Source organism: Loxodonta africana, chromosome 2 (genome assembly GCF_030014295.1).
Source record: "Loxodonta africana isolate mLoxAfr1 chromosome 2, mLoxAfr1.hap2, whole genome shotgun sequence".
NCBI classification, from domain to species: domain Eukaryota; kingdom Metazoa; phylum Chordata; class Mammalia; order Proboscidea; family Elephantidae; genus Loxodonta; species Loxodonta africana.
In genome coordinates this window covers 153,038,777-153,058,629 of record NC_087343.1, presented here as the reverse complement: position 1 = coordinate 153,058,629, position 19,853 = coordinate 153,038,777, and the positions used below count along the sequence as shown (strand labels likewise).

At 46.1% G+C, this 19,853-nt stretch overlaps 1 protein-coding gene across 1 annotated transcript in view; it reads right to left on the bottom strand.

The window, feature by feature from the left end:
- Nucleotides 1–3,612: 3,612 nt before the first annotated feature.
- The window catches only part of CYSTM1 (cysteine rich transmembrane module containing 1), a 96,236-nt gene continuing 79,995 nt past the window's right edge, over nucleotides 3,613–19,853 (bottom strand). The window contains exon 4 of the mRNA XM_010591107.3: nucleotides 3,613–3,813. Within this exon, the coding sequence (XP_010589409.2) occupies nucleotides 3,704–3,813 (110 nt within the window). The 3' untranslated portion in view covers nucleotides 3,613–3,703. The remainder of the gene's footprint in view (nucleotides 3,814–19,853) is intronic.

Below are 19,853 nucleotides of genomic sequence, written 5' to 3'. Positions count from 1 at the left end.
GACAAAGATTATACTGGACTATAAGACATAAAATGATACTGGTGAGGAGTATGCTTCTCAGCTCAAGTAGACACATGAGACTATGTGGGCAGCTCCCATTTGGAGGTGAGATGAGAAGGCAGAGCGGGACAGGAGTTGGTTGAACGGACACAGGAAATACAGGGTCGAGAGAAGGAGTATGCTGTCACATTGTAAGGAGAGCAACTAGGGACACATAACAATGCGTGAATAAGTTTTTATATGAGAAACTGACTAGAACTGTAAACTTTCAGTTAGAGCACAACTGAAAAAAAAAAAAAAAGGTGGGCAAAAGCCTTGAACAGACATACAGATGTAAGGAGGGCAAACAAGCACAGGAAAAGATCTTCAACATCATTAGCCACTAATACAAATTAAAACCACAATAAGATGCCACTACATACCTATCAGAGCGGCTAAAATAAAAAATCTCGACAATATCAAGCACTAGTGAGGATGCAGAGCAACTGGAACTCTCATACCTTGCTGATGGGAACGCAAACTGGTACGGCCACTCTGCAGTTTATTAAAGATACAATCATTACCCGTTCCTGGGCATTTACCTTACAGAAATAAAAACTTATGTTCCCATAAAAACCTGTACATAAATGTTTGTAACAGCTACATTCATAATTACCAAAAAGTGGAAACAACCTGAGGGTCCTTCAGCAGGTGAAAGAATAAACTACAGTACCTCCGTACAATGGAATACTGCTCAACAATAAAGTACCCACCAGAGCCTTACAGAATACGCCAGCAGCTACACACCAAGAATTTTGCCTACAAGGCAGTATCCCAGGATGACATTCCAGTGCAAAACCCATCCTGCCCAAATCTCCCTTGGTCAAAAGTGCTGGAAGATCCTGAAAGATCAAAGGCTTTCAAATGTCCTCCTCAGGTTCCTGGGGTTCCATAAAAGGTAGGGGGTGGCCTCTCCTTCTCTCAACCACAGCAGTTCCATAACTCCTATTTTCTGTACTGGAACTGCATATAAAGTTTCTTTTGAAAAGATTTATATTAGAAAAATCTGAAAACCATCAGAAATTCTGAAATGGTGATCATGAAGGATCTATACTATTGCTCTGATTCAGAAGAGCCAACCTAGAGCATGGATGGTCACCTGCTTGGCGATCCATGTGCCGGACTCTCCAACAGCCACCCCAGGGAACACGGTCTGCTTGAGGAGCAATACCTCCTCTGTCCAGGCTCAAAGATGCACAGCTAAGTGACATTAGCTTGCCTCCCTTACTTGGTGTCTGACTTTCTGGGACTCAGTGTTTTGTTGCAGGGATTTCTAGTCTTCATGCCTGATCTGGTTCTTTGCATCTCTGAGCTCATCTCTTCCATGTCTGCACAAATGTTTGCCTTCCTCCAGGCTTGAAAGACTCTGTCTTCTTATCCTAGCAAGAACTGGAGTGAGGTCCATCCCTCACTGACAGTGGTCTGCTGGTTAATGCCAACAGATGCTTTTGATTTCTCACCTCATCTGACCTCTCAACATTAGATGCTATTGACCACTCTCCTCTTCTTAATACAACATCTTTCAGTTTTCAGGACACCCTATTCTCCTGGTTTTCCATCTCTGACTCCTTTGCAATTTCATCATCTACAGGTCCATGGTAAAATTCCTTAAAGCTCAGCCCTATGCTGTCACCTGCTCTTTTCCTCCATATTTCCACCAACTTGATTTCATTCATTGCCATAGCTTCAGTTACCACCAGCACACCAATGCTTCCCATATTTGTATCTACTGTCCAGCCTTTCCTCCAAGATTCAGGCATATATATACAACAGCTTACCTGACATCTCCACTTAAATGTCTCAAGGATACCTCAAGACCTCAAACTAACCCAACACATTCGGAGCCCAACATGATGCTCTTCCTTCCAACTAAACATGGCTCCTTTTCCTTGTTCCCAACCTCCGTGAACACCATCACCACGCACCCAGTTCCAGAAGAAGCCTGGGAGTCATCCTGGCGTCTTCCTTTCTTCTTCAATTCCCATATCCAATCCATCTGGTTTTACTTCCAAATATCTCAAATGAATTCCTTTTTCTCCATCATCACCACATGTGCTTGTGCCCACCTCCAACTCATCCTCCACATAGAAGCCAAAGCATCTCTACAAATGCCATTTTGATCATGTCATCCCTTTCCTTAAAATACTTCAATGGCCTCCTCTTGCTCACAAGACAAAGACCAAAATCCCTCATTTGGGCTATGAGGCCCCATCATGCTCGTATGTTTTCATGGAATTACGTATCTTTTTTTCACAGGAAAGTATAAAGTCAATTATTACCTGTGGGATGGGGGTCTGTGTTCTTTGTGTTCTAACACCTAACACACTAGAGCTATTGAGTGCTGAGTAAATGAGTGTCCCTGTAGAACACCGGTGCTCCCCTGGGAAAAGCCCCTCCCCCTCTCTGCACTGGGCATCAGGCAGATTGAAAAACTAACCCCCACAGTTCAAAAAGCCTCAAGGCAATGTTGTGATAAAGACTGGGCTAAATTTCTAATCTGTGACCTCACTGGAGTGAAGAATTTATCTCCATGAGGTAGAAAATACAACATTTTAAAAAGAATCCATTCAGAAGAGTATTAAAACTGTATCTGTGAAGAAACCAAAATTTAAAAACCAACAAAGGACATAATGAGACCTAAGTGAAGAAAGTTATAAGACTTTATTTAAGCATTTTATGACAAAAATAAATGGAGAGATAACCATGCTCATGCTAGGAGGACAATATTGTAGCATACGTCAATCTTTCTCCAGTTACTTTACAAATTACATGACACTCCAGTCAAAACTAAACATGGTTTTCCATAGAAACTGACACACTCACACTAAAATCCAGATTAAATAGTAAAAGACCAAGAAAACGCTAAAGAAGAATAAGGGGTGTGTGTGTACGCATGTGCTGGGTTAGGGGTACTTATCACACTGGATTCCTGATTCTAGCCCATGTTTATATGGGAACTTAGTATATGACAAAAGTCATCACAAATCAGTGAGGAAAGGGTAACCTAACTAACGAATGGTGCTAGAACTATCAAAATGGAAAAACAAACCAGAACCCTATCCCATACTATGATCAAAAATAAATTCCAGGTGGCCTAAAGACCTTATGTGAAAAGCAAACTTTTAGAAAAAAATATAGACTTATCTTTATGACTTTGGAATAGAACATTGTTTTTTAAAGACTAAATGATGCAAAGCATGAGGAAAAGATTGACGGATACATTTACAAACCTCCATACCTACAAAATACACTACAAAAAAACATTAAGAGAAGGTCAGATAGGGAGAGGTTATTTGCAAGCTTATAAAACTGACAAATATTAGTGTGCAGAATATATAAAGATCTTCTGTATATCAGTAAGAGGAAGACAGCCCCAAAGAAAAAAAAAAAGAACTAAAAATATGTACAAGCAATTCACAGAAGAAACCACATCACCGAAACTTTTATATTTTTATGTTCAAGGTCTTTAGTAGTCGGGAAAGGCAAATTAAAATAGTGAGATATCACTTCACACCTATCATAGTTGCTAAAATATAAAAGTCTGCAGATTAGAAAGAAAGAAAAGAAAAGAAATTGTGCAACAGTAATTGTTTATTCCAGTAACAGCAGGTAGAGAGCCTGTAGGGAGCACTTGGAGGCCACGGAGAACCTGGGTCTTGGCTGCTCAATCCAAGCTGTCCAGGAGGCAGCAGCAGCAGAGGGCAGCCCAGCATGCAGCCAAGGCTGCCTCACACCCGGTGTCTTGCGTCTTCCTTTCCCGTTCCATCACGTACACTGGGGTGGAGGGGAGAGGGGGAGTGGGGTGAGGGAGAAAGAGACCCAGTCAGAGGGGACCATTAGCAGAAGCATCCTGGTAGCACTTACCACGATCTATGGAGACTGCTGTCATTGTCTTCCTCCATCTCTAGACTGTTAGCTCCACCAGGGCAGCCACCAAGCCTATCTTGTTCACTGCTATATACCCCTCCAGTGTCTGGCACACATCAGGCACTCACTAAATGTTTCTTGAGCGAGTGAAGACATCTGCCTTGCAGCTGCCAGATAACTGTTTCCTGCCAGCTCTCTATCCCCAAGCTGACTATGAAGCCCAACCCAGCACCTCGTTTGAGGCCCCTCAAAGTGATGCAGTTTGCAGTGGAACCCTTGCCCTGAGCCCCACCCCTGCAGCCTGATGTGGCAGACAGTGGCTGAACGCTCTACACATCTTACTTAATCCTCACACCACCTCTGGGCTATGATCTTCATTTCATAATGCTCATACATTGTTGGCAGGAGTGTAATTGGTAACACCACTTTGAAAGGGAATTTGGCAATAAAAAAAAATGTTGGGGGGGCTCAGAAAATCTCAATGTCCTTCAACTGGAGACCAATTAGCTAAATTAAGGTATATTCATACAATAGAATACTAAACATCCATTAAAAATAACAAGGTAGTTCTTCCATGTTGCTAAGATATTAAGTGAAGAATAAAAGCAAGCATGTAACAGTGTTTCTTTTTATTTTAGTTCTATAATAAAAAAGAACATACACATACACACAAGTCTCTGAAAGAATACAAGAAACTTAAGGGTTAGGGTTTGGGGAGGTTTTCTCTTAACATTTCAAACCCAGGCTTGCCTGATTCCAAAGCCGCACTCAAAGCTGGTGCTCTACAGTCCTTGCCAGAGTCCTGCTGGTAGGAGAGAGGCCTGGCTAGTTTTGGCATACCTTGTCAAGTACTAGCTCAGGTACTGAGGGGAGCAGGCATTGGGCCAACCTGAGCTCCTAGACCCAGTGGCACTGGCCTCTATCCTGAACTGCTCCCCTCAAGTCACTGCTATCTAGACACCCGATCGGCCCAACCCCACCCCAACCCTGTGCTGCCACTGTCATTCTTGTTTCTCCATAGCCTGACCTGGCCTCTTCTGACCGGAGTCCTATCTATCACACATGCTGACTCCCCTCAGACTTTGCCTGTTGGGCAAACCTGGCAAACAGGAGATGTTATCAAATCAAAGAGCTCCAAGACTAGAGAGTGCCCCTACATGGGGACAATTCCCGACGCTGAGCCCTTACGAGTAAAAAACACATAACTCTGCCATGCCAGGTCCCGAACCGCTCATGGCCAAGATTCCTGCTGCACCCTCCTCGCTCTTGAGAAACACTCGCTGCAACACTTCGGATCTTACTACACCAACCCCAGCCTCCTCTTCCACTCCCTTTTGGGTTCTAGGGTGGGTGGTCAAGAGCCCACCTGAACTAAGCCCCTGAGGAAAAGCTTGGTTCTTGGTCGGGACACAAAGGGAGCATAGTCAGCCTCTGCCTATGGATTCCCACCATGCTTCAGGGGCCACACCTCTGTGGCCTTCCAGGCATTAAGTATCTCTCTGACCAGGCCCCTGGCTCCCCGCTCCCTGATCACTCCCAATTAGGGTGAACGTGGCACTCTTCTTTCTCTGCTCACTTCCTTAGCCGAGCCCCTCCACGCTGCTGCTCTCTACCCCTGCCAGCCTATTACCCTATTACCTCAACAGTACCCTCGTAGGGACCTTTAGTGCCTACTCATCTGGCCCTTAAAACGGTCCTACTCCAGCCCTTGGCATTCTCTCCAAGCTAGCAGCACTGTCATGGGGCTCATCCTTGCCTTTGTCCTGGAAATATCCCCTCCACATTTCTGCTCTTCCTCTTGGGCCCTCCAACACCCAATATCACCCTGGATTGCCTCCCCAGCCACGGCACCTGCTCGCTGCTCCCAGACCCAGCCCTCATCATGATTTTCTTCAACGTTATCACACTAAAGCCTGGACAGCCCTGTACACTCACAGGTAGAAAACACATCATGGTCCCATTTTATAGATGAGGAAATTGCTTCAGAGATGATAAACTACACAGTTTGTCCAAAATCAATTGAAAAATAGCATTCAGAGGTCAGTCAGCCAACCCCTCATCCAGCATCCTTCCACTGCTCTACACTCAGCTGCCCATCATATCACTCCACTGCTTTAAAACATCCAGGCTCCCATTTCCTATGGCACCTTCTCCTTGGCCACTTAGACTGTTCAGATTCCACAGATCCCAGGGGTTTGTATCTGGCAATCCCCATGTCCAGCCCTACCGCCAGAGCCTCAGATAACTCAGCGCTTAATCCCCTTGCTTTGCGAGAACTGGATCAGGCCCTCCGAGCCCTATAAGGGAGGCTGTTCCTCTGGACAGCACAGCCCTGACCCAGTCTGCTTCATAGAGCACAACTCCTTCAGGAGACCTTCCAGCACTCTATGGGCAGGCAGGACCAATGCCTCCTCTTCATATGAATCAGGGAGCCCAATCCTAGGCACGTGCATGGTGCAAAGGCAAGTATTTGGCTAACTAATAATCCTAAATGCTAATTCCATGTGGTGAAATTCCTCTGTGCTCTAAGCACCAAAATCTGTATTTGGTGGCTGCAAAATTCTTGCTCTCTGTGGAAAACTGGGTGAGGATACCTTTGCAGTGAGGAGGCAGGAGCCTACTTAGGGCTACGTTCACAGACTAGAGAGACAGGGTTGCCCTGAATTCCCAACAATGCTAAGGGGGGCCACAGTGGGCAAAGTGTGCATCAACAATTCCTTCAGTGAGCAGAGACTGCCTAGCACCGACCAGCCCATGCACACAAAGGAGGTCAGAATTGTAGGAGACAACATACCTATGCCCCAGTCTCCAACACACAAAAACACAACCTACAGTGGGCTGTGTTCTCAGAAAATCTGTTTCTATCTCCCCAGCCTTAGCAAAGTTGGGCCCCAGCTGTTCCAAACATCTCTTCCCAGAAGCCCAAGTTTCAGCAGGAAGCAGTGGGTGAGGTGTGGGTAGGGTAGGTATTGGATTCTCATCACTTTCTGGTGATGGGAAGTTCAGAGAGAATCAGGGAAGGAACCCTCCCTACCTGAAACTATGTGTAAGGGGAGGTCCCCCATCCAGGTCACAATTCCCAAGGGTACCTTGGCCCAATTTAGTGGAAGGCACCACAATTAAGATTTCAGAACAGGGATTTTAATGAGAGATATCACAATGGATTTAAATATAGGCTCATCTATTCATACAGGGTTGCTATGAGTCAGAACCGACTCGACGGCAATGGGTTTGGTTTAGTTTTTGGTATTCACTGGCCATGTAACTTTGGGCAGGTGACGACCACTCATATCTTCAGTTTCTTCTTCTCTAAAAAAGAGGTAATAGCCTGAGCCTCTGCTGTCTCATGTGTAAAGTGGAGATGAGCACTGCCCACCTTGCAGGATTAAAACTGTACAGGGGGGCACGCTGCATGTGAGAGCACCCTGCACGTGAGAGCTGACACTAACAAGGGCATGCAGGACTCTAAAACACCTGCACATCCGGGGGCTCTTCTGGAGGCCTCCTTCCATGGGTCAGCGGCAGCTCCTGGCAGCCTCCCTGCTCAGAGGCCAGGAGACACAGATGAGGACTGCATGGTGCCCTTCGCCACGTGATCTGACCAAGCCCTCCCCTCTACAAGATAGGTAAGCAGGAGCTGTTCCTCTCATTAATTAGATGGGAAGAGCGAGCCTCAGAGACGCCATGCAGTCCACATCAGCACTCTTTCATTGCCAAAGGGCTCTGCTTGTAGAAAAAAAGAGGGAGGGTCTCACACCACCATCCTACAATGTGCACCCCGCCCGGCACCAGGGGTGATGCAGAAAATTATCTTCCTGATAAAGGAGGGAAGGAGTGAGTGGATGGGTGAATGGATGATGGATGGACAGACAGACAGACGGGTGGTGGGTGGGTGGTGGATATGTGTGTGCTGTGACAATATCCCTGTGTACAGACTCACTTGGGCATTCGCTGGGAGAGAGGTCTCGGCTCAAAGCACAGAGATGCTGAGAAAGTTAAACACAGAATCACCGAGTGACCCAGCAATTCCACTCCTGAGTGAGACAGGGAGCAAAGGCCCTGAGATTGGAGGGTGCCTGTTTGAGGAATAGCAAACAGACTGGTGTGGTTAGAGGAGAAGCAAGTGAAAGACAGAGAGGCTATACTATCAGGGAATAGGGGGTTAGGTGCGGAACCTAGGGACTTGCTAAGACAAGGAACAGAGGGGCCCCTAAATCTGCAAACAAAGTAACAAGAAATGGGCCAGGGCACAGAAACAAAGCCATTCCCTAGAACAATGGGGCAGGGTATCTAAAAATAGCCCACAAACTTCTTTAAAGTTGCCTTTCAGAAGCAGTGGAGAAAACTAGCCCCAGGGACATGCACAGAACATCCACCTGTTACTGCTATGTGACCTTCCACCAGCAGCAGTGAGGAGCTTTGCAGCCCCAGCTGGGAAATTGAACCCAGAGAGCAAGAGACTGCACAGGCGCGACACCCCATAATAAATCCTGCTTCGAATCCCAGAGGCCTCCGGGACAGGAGCCATCTTGGAAAGCTGCTGTGCGCACACCTTAGTTAACTTATCCCCGCCTATGTCTATGAATAAACATGAAGCTTTTCCCACCCAAGAACTTCTAAAAACCCAGGCCTGTCTTTTATTCTGTGAGACGAGGGTAAGCATTGCTCTAGGCCCTCCTCGTCTCCCCTTGCAAGCCTCTTCAATAAAGCTTTGCTCGTGTGGAAAACTGTACGTGCCTTACCTGCTCATTCTTGACCAGTGAGAGGCAAGAACCTTATTCTGGTAACATGAGTACGTACCAAAAAACTTAATTTTAAGAGCAGGGACTCAGACAGACACAACTGCACCAATGTTTACAGCAGCACTATCCACAATAGCCAAAATGTGGACATAACTTAAGTGTTCATCAACAGACAATGGTCCATCCACACATGGAATATTCTAAAACCAAAAACCCGTTGCCACTGAGTACATTCCAACTCATTGCCATAAAGAGAAATGAAGTCCTGACACGTGGCAACATGAATGAACCTTGAAAACATTTTGCAGAGTGAAATAAGCCAGACACAAAAGGACAAATATTGTATGATTCCACTTACATGAAATATCTGGAACAGGCAAATGTAAATAGACAAAAGTGCATCTGAGATTACCAGGGTTGGACCAATAAGCAACATCATGAGAAAGGGAGAAAAGACTGAAGTTGTCAAGGATTTCATTTTACTTGGATCCACAATCATCGCCCATGGAAGCAGCAGTCAAGAAATCAAAAGACGCGTTGCATTGGGCAAATCTGCTGCAAAAGACCTCTTTAAAGTGCTGAAAGGCAAAGATGTCACCTTGAAGACTAAGGTGCACCTGACCCAAGCCACAGTGTTTTCAACTGCCTCATATCCATGTAAAGGCTGAAAGGTGAATAAGGGAGACCGAAGAAGAACTGACACCTTTGAATTGTGGTGTTGGAGAAGAATGTTGAATATACAATGGACTGCCAAAAGATCAAACAAATCTGTCTTGGAAGAAGTACAACCAGAATGCTCCTTAGAAGCAAAGATGGCGAGACTATGTCTCGCATATTTTGGATTTATCATCAGGAGGGATGAGTCCCTGGAGAAGGACATCATGCTTGGTAAAATAGAGGATCAGCAAAAAAGAGGAAGACCCTCAATGAGATGGCCTGACACAGTGGCTGCAACAACGAGCTCAAACATAATTGTGAGGATAGTCCAGGACATAGGGTTGTACACAGGGTTGCTGTGAGTCGGATCCAACTTGACCATACCTAATAACAACAACAACGGGTTGGGTGAGCGGAGGTGAGAAGGGGCACAGAGTTTTTTGTTTTGGGGCATGTAAAGCATTTGGTAATGGACAGTGGTGATAGTTGCACATGGTGAATGTAATCAATGCCACCGAATGCTATACTTAAAAGTAGTTAAGACGGCAAATTTCTGTTACATAAATATTTTACCAAAATAAAATTCACAAAAAAAAAGTTCAGTTTTGATCAAAGATTCCATAGAAGAATCCTGATCAAAAGGGGGAAAATGCATAACAGAATTTAAAATCCTCATGGAATCTAGACTTTCTAAAGCCATGGAGGCTGGATGAGCTCCTGAAACAACTGCCCTTAGATAATCTTTAAACCCAAAATATTCCCTGAAGTCTTCTTAAAACCAAATAATTTAGCTTAACAAGTAAAGAAAGTCAGCCTTGAGCATTACAATCTTTTAAGAACCATCTACGTGGGATCAAACTGACAACAGCTACTCAAAACAATTAGATAGGAACCTTGGGGCACAAGAACAATGCAGAAAAGGGGTGAGAATGGTTGCACAACTCAATAATCAATGTCACTGAACTGTACATGTAGAATCTGTTGAATTGGTATACGTTTTGCTATATATATTTTCAGCAACAACAAGACAATAAACAACATTCAGAGAGAGGAAAAAAAAAGGGGGTAATATTAGTCATCTCCACTCCGCAGCATTGCTGGGAAAATTAAGAGACAACGCATGTAAAATGCTTAGCACAGTGCTCAAAACCAAACCAAACCAAACCTACTGCCGTCAAGTCGATTCTGACTCATAGCGACCCCATAGGACAGAGTAGAACTGCCCTGCAGAGTTTCCAAGGAGCACCTGGCGGATTCGAACTGCCGACCTTTTGGTTAGCAGCCATAGCACTTAACCACTATGCTAGCAGGGTTTCCAGCACAGTGCTCAGCACATTATAAAGCATTCAATAAATGTTCACTAACATTATTACTATTATTCAAATGATTATGACCCTTCAGGCAGACCTTTCCCCTGACCAAGTAAAGAGTAAGCCTCTTGTAGACACATGTAGGCCGGTAGAAAGAAGGGGAGCTCACCAGAACACTGCGGAAAAACTTCAGAAATAAAAAAGAGGCCAAGAGGCAGAGTCATCGGCTATTCTAGGAGAAAGGACCTGCAAGTCAGCCAGGCCTTTGCTGCACGAAACAGGTAACAGAGGCCCAGCACAAGGAGGGATGTGCCCAAAGCCACTATGAGAAGAGGGGGAAATGAACAGAGTCAGGCCTCTGTCTCCAGCAGATGCAAGCCCTATGGAGGGAGAACTATCAGAAAAGCTGCTGGAGGGGTGGACTGCCAGGAGCTCAAGGCCCAGCCTACTGACAATCCCCCTCACCCCAACTCATACACACACAAACGCACACACAGTCTCTGTCACTCCTCCTTTGGCCTCAACCAGTCACACGGCATCAGAGCCCAGGTTCAGGGTCAAGGAGATGTGGCCACATCTTTGGGAAGTAGGACTCGGGAAAGTTCAGGCAGGGCCCAGGGCAGAGCAGCTTCCAGGAGTAGGAGAGGGGGGCTCGTATACTGAGCCTGGGCATAGTGTGGGAACAAATGGGACAGGAGCACAGGGGCTGTAGTCCAAGGGCCACAGACAGGCCTGTATCCTGACTGCCAGGCCCATGCCTAGTCGCAGCCCAGCCACTGAAGGCCTGGGCACCCTGGGCCCCGTGGCCACCCCACCAGGGAAATCCCATAGTGGGTTTCACTTGTACCTGCCTAGACAACCTGCCAAGTCCTCGGCCTTCCCCTCATCCTGTACAGGCATCTGTGAGCACAGACGCCAGACCTCCTCCAGGAGCCAATCTGGCTACGTTGTCTCTGAACAACCTCTCCCTTCTTCTCTCCCTGACAAAGGAATGGCTCGCCTGCCCCAGGGCAGAAGGGTGCCCATCATTTCCAAAAATAGCTGCTTGATTCATTAGAGGCCCCTCCTAGGGCTTAGGCCAGAGATCCAGCTCATGGTTGGGTTGCAACATGAGAGGCTCCCCTTCCATGCCCGACACAGGCCTTCTGATCCTCTGAGATGCATCTGATCTGCTGTTTGGCATGCTCTTCCCTTCATCCTCCAGCATCCAGAACAAACCCAAATAAGGCAACCATCCGGGGAATAAAGGAGCAGCTGTGGTACTAAGCATGCACTGGTCTCTCCTCTCTCCTTCCCTCCTTCCTGGCTCAAGTCCCAGGCCAGCTCTGCCCTGACCTGGGCAGTCCCTTTCACCTCTCTGAACCACAGCATCTTCACCTATAAAAAGTGGGAATGATGATGGTGTCTGTAGTGAGGCCCCAAAGAGATGAAAATGCATTGACAACAAAAATATCACTTGACCCTTCCCTCCCTGCTGAGCAGCCACTGCGCACCAGGGCAGTAGGAGAAGGTGACCATCAGCCCTGAGGACAGTTGAGCAGAAAAGCAACAGAAATGCCCTCCTCCTCCTCTGCACTGCCAAGCTGAAGCTACCTACCACTTGGGGGCTCCATGAATCCCCTTCAAGAGGCCTTCATGACCTACTCCAGTCCATCAAGGATCTTTCTGACTCTGAATTCCGGTTACCACACTATAATTACAATCATCCGAAAACAGCCTTAGAAATAGCAAGCAGTCCTTAAGAAGAATATATAGCAGTGAGGTGGAGGTCCAAGGTAAACATTTAGAAAGAAAAGAAAGGTTACAGAACTCAAAACCAAACCTGCTGCCAACGAGTCAATTCTGACTCATAGTGACCCTATAGGACAGGGTAGAATTGCCCATAGGGCTTCCAAGGCTGTAAATCTTTACACAAGCAGACTGCCACATCGTTCTCCCACAGAATGGCTGGTGGGTTTGAACTGCTGACCTTATGGTTAGCAGCCAAGCGCTTAACCACTGCGACACCAGGCCTCCTTTAGGCTACAAAACAGTACATGTTATTTCACAACCAGAAGACAGAGCTTGGGGGGTTAAGAAGAGGAGACCTTCACTCTGTATGCCAGTAATGCTTTCATTTTTACTTTTGTCATCAGAATAGAACAAAGATGACAGGACTGTCTCAGAAATGGCTGGTTTAGTTTCAGTGTTTCTGTATGTCCTAACTAAACTGTTAGTTCCTCAAGTGTGGGTACAATCTTCTCCATGTGCTGCCTCCAACAGGGCCTGAGACACAGAGGAGGGTGGCATGGGGTGGGTGGGAACTCTGAGCAAGTACAGGGTCGGTCAACACACATAGCACCAAAAAGTCTTCTGGCCAAGGAGTCCCAGCCAGGGACCAGTGGCTACAGTGCTCCACTCACAAAGGCCACACGGCCCACAGTCTAGGTCCTCATCATGTCATGGGGCTCACAGTCTTCTGGGATACTGGCGACTGTTCTTAGTGTCCCTGGCTATGCACAAGAAGCTTGATTTGGCTCATGTGTGGACATGGAGAATTCCAAATAAGAAATTAACACAGAGAATAACCACAGTGGCCATCTAGACAAGAGTTTCACCATCAGCCATCTCCACTTCCTAACTGGTCTAGCAAATACAGAGGGACATCAGCTCAATAAGCCTCATGGAGAGGTAGGGAGACCCCATGACAGGACAGCTGAGTCCATCAAAAACCCAGTAACCCCCAGGTGTGTAAACATCCCCAATTACAGATGGCCGAGTACTGGTTCTTAGCTGGTGCAGATAAAACCAATTCCAAATGCCAAAACATTTCAAAAATGATATATTTTACTTTCCTCAGAAAAAATTTACATATAATTATATTAATTCTAAATGCTGTGTATGAATTGGATAAAAGAAAGCAGATTATAAGAGGCAGCAGACAGGAGGGATAAAGCTACCCTGAGTGGAAGACAAGTGGCCCCAATAGCCTCAGTCATCAGCAGGCTCAGGATTTCATGCACCAACATGCAGCCAGATGTGGAGACAAGGCCAAAAGACCAGCCCACTTTGGGTCAGGAAGCAGAAGCCTACACCATTAGGGCAAGCTAGCAGCTGTATTAAGGTGTACGGCCTAGTGCCAATGCCCACCACTGAGTGCGAAGGGTCCCCAAAATCAGAAGGAAGTGGCCAACTGAAGTGCAGCCAATAAAAGGTGATATGTAAAGCTGGAATTATACCATGTTGTGTAAGCCTATCAAATATCAAAAGGAAGTACGATATTACGAGTGACCAGTGGTGGTTATGTTGGAGTCTAAAATTAGATGCTGAGTAGTCTGACTTTTGTTCTGCAAATCCAGCCCTCAGTGGAGAAGGGTGATTCATCAGAAACTGATCCCTCAAAGACTTCTTACTCCTTCTGTTTGAAAACCCCACATTCTTCAATCATCTGCTTATTCATGAGGATTCCAGGCACCTCAACAACCTGGGAAGGAAGACATCAGAGCTTCCCTTCTCAGCAGGCAAAACTCTATACACGGGTGGCTCGGGGGTGTTGTTTCAGCAGCTTCAGTTCTCTTTAGTTTGGTAGCGTGAATCAATCCTGCAGTTGCCTGGGGCCGGCCTGGACTCCAGTCAGCTAGAAGTACGTCATGGTCATCCAAAAAGTAAGTCCACTCTGCCTGCTCGAGTGCCTACCTACCCACCTGCCCTTCTGCCTGAAGACTCTTCCAGACTGCTCGAACTCTATCTCACAGCCAGAAAATGTGCTGAAGGAGAAGGAAGCTGCTGTTGCCGACACTTTGCTCACTCTCCCTCTCACCTCATATGCTCACTTCTCATTTCTCTAACAGCAAACCCTGCAGGGGAATCCAGAAATAAAAGACACCATCCCTGACTCAGGCATCTCACAGACAGTTTGGAAAGAAGAGACAAAAACATCTCTGAGGTGGCACACAATAAAATGCCAAACTGGTGGGACCAATAATAAACACAAGTGGAATTCAGAATCAGGACAGATTCTTTCAAGGAGTTAATGTACGAGGAATGTCAATCTCTACTGCCAGTCTGAACTGCCCCGTCCTCCTTTCTCTTCCCTTACACTGCTACAAGAAAATCTAAGGAAACAACAGCTAATGAGTGGCTCATTAAGAAATGCATGTCATCTTAGATGGGCCCTGGCTACAACAGCCAGCCTTTAGAGCCTTGGCTTCTCCTGACTGGTAGGATCACCATGGGCTGGTGGTGCTGGTGGTTAATGTATAACCTATCATTTCATACCCTGCCAAGCAGCAGGAAAGTTCCTTGGGATCAGGGAATCAAGGAAACAAAGCAAGGAGAGAAAAGGTAGAGAAGGGAATAGAAACAGAAAGTGGCTCGGAGACCACAAACTCCCAATACCAGTGGGCCCCTGAATATAAGACAACTACGGCCATGATTTGGGGAGGTTAAATAGAAATCAGGAAAACAATTACTTTCAGTTCTGGGTTACACAAAAAAGGGATAGGTTACTTTGAGGGGAACTGGTTCTTTACAACTTGCCCAAGGGGGCAGAGATCACTAAGGAGGTAGCTGCTAGGTTTTACCCATTAGTGCCCAGGCACAGGCTGCTCTGTTATCGGCAGTGTTAGCCTGACTCACATCGAGTGCCAGCCCCAGGAGTCTCATTCAAACAGTACTTGTCACATTTTCTAAGAAGGCAAACACTGCCATATCATTTTTTACTGAACACAAAGCGTGTTTTTATCTTAGGTATACAGACCACAACTGGCTTCTACACGTACCAGACTCCTGTGTTACTCATTAACAGCTCCAGCAGATATATTTATGGAAAACATCCCAGGTTGTTTTCTTCCTCCACTGTCAGGCTGGATTTTGCAACAATAAAAATAGTTGTGTTTTCACGTGAGTGCACCTTAGGTAAGAGCCCTGGTATGGGCTGAGTTCTGAGGTCAGGGATAGAACAGGATGACCACTCTCAATGAACATGGTGAGAAGGTGATTCGAGGCAGACTCACTTGTAAGGAGTCTGCCTATCCCTACCGCCTACTCCCTGCAGCATACTGCCCACCATTTCAGAGAAATAAAGGTCATCCTTGTAGATTTGGAAAGAACTGTGTGGGGTGCCTGGGCTCCACCAAGTTATCCGCAGCAATTCCTGACGTTTCATAACACCGACACAAGCCAACATCCATCCAAAAACCAGTGACAAAGGGTCCTGAAAATCACCGTCTTACCCATGAAGACATGCTGTTTGGCAAATATAAGGCCAGAAACTTCTCCAGTGGAGAAAAGGAGACAGAGGGAGTGGCCTGGCCTATAAGACTGTGGCTAAAACTCTGCCAACCTGGGAGACAGGGCCAGAGTTTACGGAAACAACTTCAGCTTCACAAGTTCTGGCCAGCTTGTCACTGATGTCAGGTCAAAAAGTCTCCAATATCAAGACCAACCACCTTTCCACTGAAACACCAGACTCTGCCTGCCTGAAGAAAAGAGACAGACTAGTCCTTGCCATGAAAAACCTAAGGTGGAGGATTAAGTGGAGTTAGCTTTGTAGGTAGAGTGGGTATGTAGGGAGCCTCCGATATGCTAAGAAGGCCTCAAGGCATCTGATTTCTCTCCATCCACTTAGTGGGTTCAGGTGCCCAAAGCAGTGGGTTTATGTTCAGTAACCCAGTTTGGAGAGCCAGGAGACAGAAAGAACAGAAGGAAACTCAGTAAACTCTGAATGCCCAGTACACAGCACACTCAACTTAGGGTATACTTTTGGACACTGTTTGCTGTCATCACTGGCATAGAAGCCCTTCCCCGAATCATAGCACAAGCAGACAATCTCTGGGCCTAGCAGCATGTCCAGAAACACAGTGTGGAGGTAAAGATAGCTGGCGCTGAAGTTGGACACCCTGGGGTCCAGCCTCAGTGCCACCTTTAGGGTGTGACCAGCTTCAGTTTCCTCATCTGTAAAATGGGAATAATAATAGGACCAAAAGATCAGCAGTTTGAACCCACCAGATGCTCCTTGGAAAACCTATAATGCAGTCCTACTCCGTCCTATAGGGTCGCTAAGAGTCAGAATTGACTCGATGGCAAAGAGTTTGGTTTTTTTTTATTCCCTCATTAGGTTCTTCAGGGACTTAATGAGCTAATCCACACAGGCCAGTGCCTAGTATACAGTGCCTAGCAGGTATTCTATATCGGTTAGCTACTATTACTCTCCCAAGACAGAAACTTGATGGACAAAAGGCGGGGCTCCCCAATAGCTGAGATACGTGGAGGCAACATGGGCACTGTATAAACCTAGCAGGGGATCCTATAGGCAATCCCATTTTATACAATGATTTCGAATCTCTGAAGAACGAGAGATAGAGATATAGGGTGAAAGAGGCATCTATTTCCCAAAGGTATTGTCTGAGCCCAGCTCCTTGTGGATGCCAAGCTGCTGGGCAATAACTCTGGAATGCCAGGGCACTGCCTCCTAACGATGCTAACTACCACACAGCCATCCTATTACTGACCCCCACCATATCAGCAGGCCGGAGGTGACTACCACTAAGAGCCCTTCTACCAAATGTCCACCCTCATCTCCCTTCTTCTCTGCCTGAACAGGGAACGGTCCTATTAAGGAAGTCTTTTTGGTCTCTAAGATGACCCCTGGTGACACCCAGCTCCTGATTCTACCTGGACAAAAATGCTAAGGACTCCAATGTCACCCCTGTATTCCCTAACAGAGTGCACTCAACAGACCTGGAACACAGGAGGTACAGAATGAATGAATGATTTGCCTTGTACCCCTTGGCTCGCTTGGAAAAGCTGTTCCTAGCCTGCCTTGTAATCCAGCTACAGAAAAGGACTTATCTGGCTACTGTCTGCAGCAACTATAAAGGACTACTAAGAAAAAACATGAAGACCCTATTAGCCTCAAGTTCTTAGGGAAGGCAGTCACTTCTACTTCTGTCAGGTCAAGCCCTTCTAAAGAGATCTTGGCATAGCCTAAACTTTCCAGAAAGGGGCTGAGGGCAATCCCTGGTCTTGGGGCCATCGCATTATACTGTAAGGATTCAATCTCACTAGGTGATCTTGGAAGTGGGCCATGCAGCAAAGGTCCCAGCTTGGACCAGGGGAGGGTGGGCTCTGCAGTCACAGAATATACCTTCTCCTAAAGGGTCTCTTCAAATCTGAAGCCACAGGGCAACTGGAGGAGCCAGGCTCTCACCCACAGCCCTGAGGAGCGCATGGTTATCCATAGGCTGCCCAAAGGTACTTGGAAAGGGCTTTCTGGGGGGAGGATGGGGAGAAAGAGAGAGGAATATTGATCCTTCATAAACTACGCATGATGCTTATGCCCCCAGAAGCAAAAATCCATTTTTACCCATGAAGAACAACTCAAATACAATCTTGTACTCCCTCTCTAAAATCCCTCAGGCCAACAAGGTCTCCCAGGCTACCAAATGGACTCATTTCAAGGGTAAACAGAAAAGCTCAGAGAGAACCAACACACTGCTAAAAATTCAAACATAATGGAGATTTTTTCCCTAAGGTAAATAAAATTTAAAAGCATCAAAATCATTCCTAAGCCTGTTCCTAATTATGATCTTTAAGCAGAAGTGTACTGGGGAAAGGGTCTGGTGCCTGGGAGCCTAAGAAGCTCTCTACATCAGCACATACACTCCAGGTACAAGCCCCAGAATAAGTGTGTGTGAGGGGGAGGGGGCTCCATTCTCTTCCCAGCTTCGGAAAGCCCCTAAAATCTGAGAGGCTAAGGATGGGTCATGGAATTCCTAAGGAGTGTGCCACTGCTCCAATCAGGATCCCAGCCTGGGCATGTAAGACAGCCTGTGATCAAAGGAGGAAAGGGCCACTAAGCCAAGGAGGAAGAGAAAAGGAGGGGAAGCAGCAATGGTGTCTCAAAACCAAAAGGGCTGTAGCCCTGCTGGCACACAGCAGCAAGCTTCCTGGCTGCAAGCTGATAAGACTTTCCGCAAGAGTTGACAGGAAAGTAAATATTTCCTGGAGGAGGGACCCACTCTCTCTGGGAGCCAAGGCAAGTCTGGAGCAGCAGACTACTCAAACGTTGCCATGATCCACCCACGTGTCAGATGTGTCTCCATCAACCCCTCAGACCCCTTATCTAACCCCTGCCCCCGTCAGGCTCTCAGCTCAGCCTCACAGAGCAGAAGCTGGGTCTTCTTCATCTTTGTAACCCCAAGGTCACAGATACAGGTTCACTAGATTTGAGGGTTATGCTTAATATACCCAGCATAGTCCACCTAAGTAAAATCCAAGTCCCTTAACTTCTCTATGGCTCAGTTTCCTCACTTGAAAAATGGAGACAACACAGCACTAACTTCCCAGGATTGTTACAAAGGTTATATGAGGTAATCTCTGTAAAGCAGTTAGCACGGAGCCTGGCACAAAGTAAACAGATAATAAATATAGCTATCATGTTGCTGTTATCCTATAAACTAAATTAATAAAGGGCTAAAAGGGAAAGCAATCCATATTGCAGGGCTTTACACTGTACTGAGATTTTTAAAAACAAGAATAATTTAGACTGGGGGGAAAATACAACTTGAAGTCAGCAGCGTGAGTTTGACATCTGCAATGGAGACCTCAGTGAAAACTGATCCCCACTCTTGAAATTTGCATATTCTGAAATAAGCAAATACACACAAACCAAAGGTCATTAATGCTTACCAGGGGTGGCAGAGAGGAGGAAAGAGAGAGGCTCTTAGCTTATGTTAATGGAAGTGTCATGTTTTGGATGAGGATAGCGATAATGGGGGACAACGGGAAAAATACAATCAATGGCACTGAGCGGTAAATGTGGAAGCCGTGCTGACGGATGTTTTGGTGTATATTTTTCCACCACAATAAAAGAGAGAGAGAGAGAGAGAAAAGACTTGTATATTCCAAGAGGCCAAGCCAAGTTGCCACTGAGGATATATGGACTCGATGAATTAAAAAAACAACAAAAAACACCAAACAACACTTTTATGTAGCATTATATTAGTTGCAAATACATTCCCTGGACAGAGTCTAATACACTAGTTGAATTTCAAAAAGGGCTGCATCATAAAAAATTAATGTAGACCAAAAGATTTACATCAAAATGTTAATAACTGCTATTCCTGGATGGTAAAATTATGGGTATTATTTACTTTCTATAAGGAAGAGGTATTTCTGTATTTTAAAGTTTTTTTTAAAAAAGAGGCCATGTTTCTCTGTGTAAGGATCTGGGTATAACCCAGGAGCAGAAGCTCTG